This window comes from Triticum urartu, unplaced genomic scaffold (genome assembly GCF_003073215.2).
Source record: "Triticum urartu cultivar G1812 unplaced genomic scaffold, Tu2.1 TuUngrouped_contig_6346, whole genome shotgun sequence".
Classification (NCBI taxonomy): Eukaryota; Viridiplantae; Streptophyta; class Magnoliopsida; order Poales; family Poaceae; genus Triticum; species Triticum urartu.
Genome location: NW_024117102.1, coordinates 2,442 through 11,154, shown reverse-complemented (window position 1 = coordinate 11,154; position 8,713 = coordinate 2,442). Strand labels below are relative to the sequence as shown.

Sequence of the window (8,713 nt, the reverse complement as noted above, 5' to 3'; positions counted from 1 at the left end):
TAGGGCTAGCGTGAGGTGACAGAGAGAGAGAGAGGGGTGGGTTAGAGGGAGAGCTAGGGCAGGCTAGGGTTTAGGGTTTGGCTCCAACAATCAAGACTGCATCCGACAGACACGGAAGCATGGACGCTCGCATGGGATCGGCCGGCTGAGGCAAACGTTTCCCATCACATAAACACGCTCCGTCCCAGATCGTTTTTGACACTAGTTATTACTCTTATGTTTGAAGCAATAAAATTCACCCTTGCCTTGGTTGAAAAAAAAAACATGGCACGTTGTGGAGCCGGACGCGCATTCATTGCTAGTTCAAGGCTAAGGACGCCAGGCACACGTTGTCGATTCGCAAATCTCGTGTCTTTCTACACACGTACAGGCCGAGCCGATCGAACCTCTCAACATCCAACACCAGTGACACACACGTACGACACGGACGCACGTCGCCCTCTTCCTCTTCCTCCCCGCGCGTCTCGCTCTCGCTTATTAACACCACCACAAGCAGCGTGGCTACGATAACGCCTGTCCCGTGCGCGCGCGTTACGGCCAACGTACGTGCGCCCTTCTTAAGTTGTTTCTTTTATTGATCCACCTGTTCAGCGAGCACATCCAAGGGAGGGCGGCAATGGCGGCTCCGTTGCTGGGGAAAGGGAGGAGGGTGTGCAGGGAGGGGTGCCCCGGGTGCAGGCTGGACGAGGCCAACAAGGCCAACGCCGGCGTCCCCTACCTCAACTTCTTCTTCATCTGGGTCGTCTGCCTCTGCGCCGGTAAGAGCTATACATAGCCAGCGTGACTCGCGACCACCCATCTCTCCTCTCCTCTGCATCTTGCTTGAGCGCGTCTCTTGGATTCCATTCCATAAAGAGACACCTCTAGTATAGTATTTCGATCCTAGAAAATGCATGCCATACATTTTCTTTGAGGCGTTACTTTTTTTTAGGGGTTACTATAGCTCACCCAGAACTCGTGCGCGACCGATACGAAATGTAAACAAAATCTCAAAATATTGTTGGTTACGTGTGTGTGCGTGCGTGCGTGTGTGTGTGTGTGTGTGTGTGTGTGTGTGTGTTGGCAATCCCATTTATAAACTTGTCTGGTGAGCACAGAAAGAAGGTGTACCAATTTTTTTAATAGCGCCCCCATTTGAATACTTGCAGTTCCCACAGTTTTGGAAATTTGATTCTTTTTAAAAACGTACAGCCGCGACCCTATTTGGAACTTGCTTTCTCTATTTGGGCTTCTTATTAGATTTTTGAGCTTAAAAAGAGACATACTAAAAAGACGACGGCTACATGAGTTTTTTTTCCTTCCTTATGTCTCACCCAGAAGTTGTGTGTGACTCGATACAAAATGTAAAAGGAAATCCTCAACAAGAAAAGTTGGTTACGTGTGTGTCGGCGGCTCTTTCTGGGAGCGACAATGGTCATTTGGTGGTCCATATACCTTCATGTGTTTTTTTTATTATGTTTGAGGTGTTTTGTATTCTCGATGAATCTTTATTATGGATCTGATCCTATTGGCAAAAACATATTATATTCATTCAAAAAAGAAAAAAGTATAGGCTGCACGGCCAAACACAAAATTAACAACAATTGAAGAAAAAATCAATCTCAAAATAATTGGGCCGCACCCAACTGAAGGCAATAACTCAGCGGAGGCTGCCCGCCACAACATGTACACGGCAAAAAAAAAGGAGATATATACAGTAAACGAGACGAGATCCTGACAATTTCGGACTTCAGAATACTAAGATCAACATGGTGCCCAACATGTTATTTCATTCATGGTTTTTTCTAGAGAGTCTCGCAGTTCGTTTACAGAACTCATATTTTTTTATTGTCACAACTGGACATATTCTTGTATGTTTTATTTTTTTTAGTTCAGCTATATCAGATTAATTTAATTTTTGATGCTTTCTAACTAACACCCTAGTTTGTTATCATTCCAGCGTTCCCCATCCAGTCGCTATTTCCCTACCTTTACTTCATGGTACGTAGAGATGTCACAAAAATTGCACACCTATTCTGATTGTATTCATGGAAATTATTGTTTGATGACATATTGAATACTCATGAAGTTCTCGCAACAAAGAAATATATCCTATGGTGATTAATTATATGCTCGACTTTGTTACATGCAACAGATTCAGGACCTAAAAGTTGCAAAGCAGGAGCAAGACATTGGGTTCTCCTCATCGTGTGACATTGGAAATTTATGGGAAGAGAAGTCTACAAGTACATGAAGTAACGGCGTTATGACGCGAGGCGGGTATTTTCTGTTAGTAGCTACTCACCATACACTATGTCTCTTAAGGGGCTACTTATTTCCTTGGAAGAACAATCAGTGCTGTGCCATGGGGCATGTTTGCCGACAAATATGGGAGGAAACCCTGCATTGTGATCAGGATCCTCTCAGTGTATGACATATTCAGTTAAATCATATGAAAAACATACTTTTTTTTACTCCGTTCAATTAAATCAAAGTAAACCCTATTATACATCTTCTTTTTCAGGATTGTACTTAACACCCTCTTTGGCCTTAGCACGACTTACTGGATGGCAATTCTTACTAGGGGGCTACTTGGGTTACTATGTGGTATATTAGGACCAATCAAGGTAAAAAATATCGTTTGAGTGGCTAAGATTAATTAAGAAGTACTTAAATGTTGAACACACATTGTTGTATCTGCACTCTCCAGGCCTATGCTTCAGAAGTCTGTACAAAGGAACACCAAGCGCTAGGAATTTCTCTTGTAAGAATAGTTCATCTTTATGTTTTGTTTTTCTGACTCGGTAATTACTAGCTGATATTTATATCAAACATTATATCGTAGGTCACATCTTCGCGGGCAATAGCTCTTATTATTGGACCAGCCATTGGAGGATTTCTTGCACAAGTGAGGATCAGTCCACTATGATGTAGAGTTATGGAATTCTATCCTTGAATTAACATTGTATTTAACTGGTTTATCAAACTAAGGGTCAATTATTTCCAGGAGCCCTCCATAGAAAATATGCTACATGTGGTCTTCCAGTAAAGCCATCACTGTAATAATTCAATGAGCCGCTATAGGTACATGTAAAAATGGTGTAGACCTTGAGAATAATACATAGATCCTCTACTAATTGGCGCAAATGCGAAAGACTGGGCTAATAGGCAAGAACTTTTCTGTGATGGCAGTTCAAAAAATGCTTTATTCCGAGGGAATTTCCACAAAATCTGTATTTAACCGTAAAAGTGATAAATAGAATATTTGTTCGAATGATGAACATAACATGTCTCTTTGGAGACTAATTAGTGATCTTATATGACCCACCCTGGCTAACATTGTGTATTCTCTGTTGTGCGTTAGCCTGCAAAAAAGTACCCGGATCTTTTCTCCGAGGAATCCATATTTGGGAGGTAAATTATTACTTATAATGTTTCAATGATATAAATTTTGCAGCATTGGGAAGATAAGATAAACTTTCAAACATCTTATAGGTTTCCATACCTCCTCCCTTGCTTGGTCATATCGGTACTAGCTGCAGGAGCATGTATTGCATGTATTTGGCTTCCGGTATTGCTCCAAAAATCTCCCTATGATTCTATTCTATACCATTAATTCCTACTTTAATGAGTGAACTTTTAGGAAACTCTGCACATGTACTGTGACGACAAAATAGAAGCTATTGACACAATGGAGGTACAAGTTGATGACTCGATCTTAGAAGATGGGAAAACTAAAGAATACGGGTCGGAAAGAATGGCATCTACAAAGAGCCTACTAAAGAACCGGCGGTTGATGTCAGCAATAATCCTCTATTGTGTATTTTCTCTCCATGATACAGCTTATTTCGAGGTAAATCTATATTTAGGTATCTCAAACATACCCAACAACATTTTAGTACGAAAAATATGCTTTTACCTATCCTAGAGAAGAATCATACCAGGAACCAAATCAACTTTTTTTTAATAAGGAACTAAAGCAACTTTCCATGTGTTCTATAAATTTCATCTTCAGATATTTTCACTGTGGGCTGTGAGCAGCCGAAAGTACCGGGGGCTGAGTTTAAGATCTCAGGACATTGGTACTATTCTAGCTATCTCAGGTATGTGATGTTTTTCTTCAACTCGTATAATATGATCATTGCACAAGCAGCAAGAGAGACATACTAAGCCCAAAATGAATGAATACGACATATGCACAACATTGCTCCTCTATGTATTACATGTAGCATTGGTGTTGTTTTGTTTGATATTGTAGGGTTTGGTGTTTTGGTGTATCAACTTGTGATTTACCCATTACTTGCCAAGTATGTTGGGTTAATCAAGCCATTACGCTCTGCGGCGGTATGTGAGAAGACCATTTGATGTCGACATGCTCTTTAATACGGCGAATCTATTGTCCAGTACTAAATGTACACTTTTTCAGGTATTATCTGTACTTCTCCTTGCAACATATCCTTTAATGTCCAACCTATACGGCATGGAGCTCCAAGTACTCATCAACATAGCTTCGCTTTTGAAGAATATGTTTGCAGTAAGTCAATTTTTATGATTGAAACAAATTGCTAGCTTGCTATTATTATTTATGATTTGTTTAAAGTGAAATAATGCAAATTAGGGGTGTTACATGGGTGGGATCAAAGAACCATAGAGCCCATCTCGTGCAAATAAAATTCACACATCCCTGCTTACATTAGTAACCATCCTATAGAAACATGTTGAGCATCAAGAAAATATCAGGCCGGAAGAGTAATAACATATTCCTTTAGAAAATACAAACATGTTTATGAGTATTTTTGGACGGTCTAGATAAACCACATTTGAGCACCACTCACACAAATGAAATAAAATTAATTTTTCAATATATTTGGAGAAAGCAAGCTCCATAGACAATGATTTTAATATACAATTTAATTATGACCATATATTAATGTATCATCTACCTGCAAAAATAATAATTAATGTATCATCTGAAATGGAACAGGCCACGATTACTATTGCCTGCAACATTCTGCAGAACACATCGGTGGTATGTATCATCCATCTCGTTGTATTTCGTTATGGTAGACACCTTTGCTACGTTCTAACTTCTCTGATGAAAACATGTACAGCCACAAGAACAAAGGGGTGTTGCAAATGGTATTTCAGTGACCCTAATGTCAATCTTTAAAGCAGTAGCTCCAGCAGCAGCAGGAATTTTGTAAGTGCAGTGTTTTTCTTGTGTGTGTGTGGGCAGGAATTGTTGTTTTTTATTTTTTTGGCTGAAATTGTGCTTACTAGCCAGTTTGCTTATTTCTTTCCATTTTGCAGGTTTTCATGGTCTCAGGAAAACATAACTGGGTTGTTCTTACCAGGTAAACACATTGCTCATCCAACCCTGCTAATTAGATTTATATTGATAGTTTTTAACTTGAATGGAAAGAGGTACATATTGTCAGAGCATATACTTATTTGATTTATTATTTGATATGCAGGTGATCTGATCATGTTCTTGATGCTAAACATGGTGTCAGTAATTGGGCTCTTGCTGACATTCAAGCCATTTTGCTCTATGCCTAGTGCGACCAAATAATGAACCCATGGTTATGTACATGTAACTAGTGAAGTTAAATTAGGGACACTACCACAGATTTAATCCCCGAATAAATAAATAAACTTTGTGACTTCATGTATTGTGTGATGAATATTTTTCATACTTTTAGGTTGTGTGATCAGATGTGACATGATATCTTTTTATTTCAGTAATTTGGTTTATGTAACTTGCTTCTGGCAATACCATCAAGCATGTTTTCTAGATTATTGATCAGAAGAGTCGCATACGTACCATGAACTTGGTTACAATGAGTCCATTTTTTGGGGTTGAAGATATGTATTGTGACTTGAACCTTGGCATCCACTGTACCAACAGAAACAAGAAGCTTACCCTAAAAAAAAAACAGAAACAAGAAGCTACCTGATTTTTTAGTCAAGGGACCGTGCATGATTGGTTTGCTGCCAATATTTGGCTAGCCAAATGTTGGCACTGTCAAATATTGATAATACCAATACTTGCCAACTATTGGCAATTTTGTGTGAGATGGCAAGACAATTCAGTAATCAACCAAGTAATACCACAATACCAAACATTGGCATGCCAAGTTTTGATATCAAACCAATTATCCTCGATGTATTTTATATTTGGTAGAAAAGGGATTGTGTGCCGCTCTTATGTGTACACCCCATCCGCGGCGAGCTCTACAAGCGTACGTAGCATCTCCGGCATCCTCTAGCGCTGCATTTCACGTGAGGAAGGCCGGTAGATCCTCGCAGAAATACACTCAGGGGCTTGCGGACGTACAGCACACAACTTCTGGTCATCAAGGCTTAGCAGCGTGGGTTTTTTCTAGCTCATTACTTCAGCTCGGGACACGGAGAATATAGCACGTACACTGTTCTTCGCCAAGAAGCCACACTTGCTGGCCACAACCCTGAAGATGACGTTCGCGTGCTGCTGCAGATAATTAAGGAACGAGGAAGACGATGGCGGCCGGAGAGACGAGGTGGACTGAGGCCGGCCAAGTTTCTAGACGTAGGCGCGAGGATCGCCGGAGACGAGATTTCAGTTTAAGCTGTTCGCCCGTCTGGCTGCGACGAATGAAGGCCCGAACGAGAGAGCTTTTTTGTTTTGGTTGTTTTTTGATGGATGGTGGATGGAGGGGGCAGTTGCCGTCCACGACCCCTGTAAAAAAAAATAGACAGGAGAGAAAACAATTAATGGAGTAGAGCTAATCCCGTGCACGTCAGTCATGCACAACTAAATTCGCTCGCTCGCATGTTAAGGCCCTTTCAGTGCTCCACGGTGGACAGATGCTAAGCATACCACATAAGCGAAAAAATGACAGGGCACAACAATTAGGGAAGAGAGAGATAATTAGGAAAGAGAGAGAACACTTTGGTGATCCAGGAAGAATCAATGCCAAGCGCGTGAACCTAGGCAAACCACTTAAATGAAACAATTTGACCAATGGATGAAAGACTTTAGGTGCTAACTTATTAAATAAAGTGTGCTTAGCAACAACAAGTTAAGCACCTATGCATTGTGGAGTTGAGTTGCTAAGGTATTTAATGCACTTAGCATCTTATTTAAGCACCTTTGAATTGGAGGAGGTCTAAGGCTAGTCATAGTGGAAGTAACATAGCGCACTTCAAGAAAATTATGCTTATGTGGCAAGTAATTAATGAGATGTGGTAACATAATATGTTACTGTAACATAGCGCTTTCCAAGACAAGATGAGTCTACGAGCTAATAAATGAAACCATCTATGATACTACTATTATGTTATTTTGCATTATGAAGATAGTAACTTAGACTAGTGTCATGGTTACTCCCCACTATGACCAGCCTTAGTCACGCTAAATTCCGTGCACGTTACGCTGATGTCATACACAAGTTGTTCATGTTGCCTGACCACCAAGTCATTATTTTATTTTTAAACGCAGTATAGACGCAAACACTCATATATATACGCGCATACACCACCTCTATGAACATATACACGCACACCCTACCCTTATGAGCACCGTCGAGAGACTGAGCCGGCGTCTCGTAGTCGACGGAAACATCTCCCCCACTGAACGCACATCGCCGGATATACTGAAATAATCCAAGATTAATGGGAGTCCACATTCTTTTTTTCAAGGGATGGGGAATGTCATCATAACAAGAGATTTTACATGCATGTGTTGGTAGATTGCAGAACCTGCGGCAGCAACAGTCAGGGTGGAGTAGTCCAATCAAAACTCTTGTAGGGAGTGAGCACCGATACTCGACCCACCGCAAAGGATGACAGAATCGATGTCGTCTGGAGACGGCCTGACTCCACCTCCACCAAGGCCACGACGAAGGGCCCACCGTGGCAGGCGAGATGGTCACAACTGGGGGCGGCGCAGAGCACCATGGCGTTATAGTTGATGGACCACCATGGCCCCGCCGGGGGCGGCGGCACCGGCCACCTCTTGTCCGTGACGGGGTCCCAGACAATGAGGAGCACGCGGCTGTGGCCGACGGCAACACAGCGACCTCCCAACTGGGATGGAGGTGATCACGCGGCACGGTCCTGGCGACGGATTAGGTCCTCTATGTGGTGTTCCGGAGACTGCAACACATATCTCTTTTTTCGTGCGTGGCGAGATTCATGTGGAACTTTGTCTGTGAGGCTCTGGGGCCTGCCTGGGAGGCCTAGACATGGTCAGGTTCTTAAAGCATCTCCAGCCGTTGGCCCTCCAGGAGGCCCTAAAAATCACCCTCTGGGGGTGCACCGGCGCTAAACCGCGTGCTGGGGGCGTGATGTCCCCCAGCCACGGCGTCCATGTTTTTTTGAAAATCTAAATTCCGACACAAACACGGCGCAAATTCAACCAAACTTCGGTGAGTTCGTTCATATTTAAAATATTTTACAAAAAAGAAAAAAAAACGGTACTAGACTGCTCCTCGCTGAAAGGATCGATATAGTTGACTAGAGGGGGAAGGGGGGGTGAATAGGCAACTAACAATTTTTAGCTTTTTTTTTTACCAATTTAAATTTTGCATCAAAGTAGGTTGTCTAGATATGCAACTAGGTGAGCAACCTATATGATGCAACAACAATAAGCACGCACGCAAGCAAGAGATATAACACAAATAAGCTTGCACAAGTAAAGACGCGAGATAACCAAGAGTGGAGCCGGTGAAGACGAGGATGTGTTACCGAAATT

General features: G+C 41.9%; 1 protein-coding gene across 1 annotated transcript; it reads left to right on the top strand.

Annotated features, from left to right (window-relative positions):
* Positions 1–616: 616 nt before the first annotated feature.
* LOC125530478 (probable peptide/nitrate transporter At3g43790) lies at positions 617–5,340 on the top strand. Its single transcript, XM_048694872.1, has 15 exons — positions 617–758; positions 1,940–1,980; positions 2,135–2,225; positions 2,305–2,407; positions 2,504–2,606; positions 2,690–2,743; positions 2,825–2,887; positions 3,344–3,393; positions 3,475–3,550; positions 3,623–3,832; positions 3,995–4,082; positions 4,238–4,323; positions 4,406–4,513; positions 4,964–5,008; positions 5,091–5,340. The coding sequence occupies exons 1-15, from the start codon at positions 617–619 to the stop codon at positions 5,181–5,183; spliced, it is 1,353 nt and encodes a 450-aa protein (XP_048550829.1). The 3' UTR covers positions 5,184–5,340.
* The last annotated feature ends 3,373 nt before the right edge of the window (positions 5,341–8,713 follow it).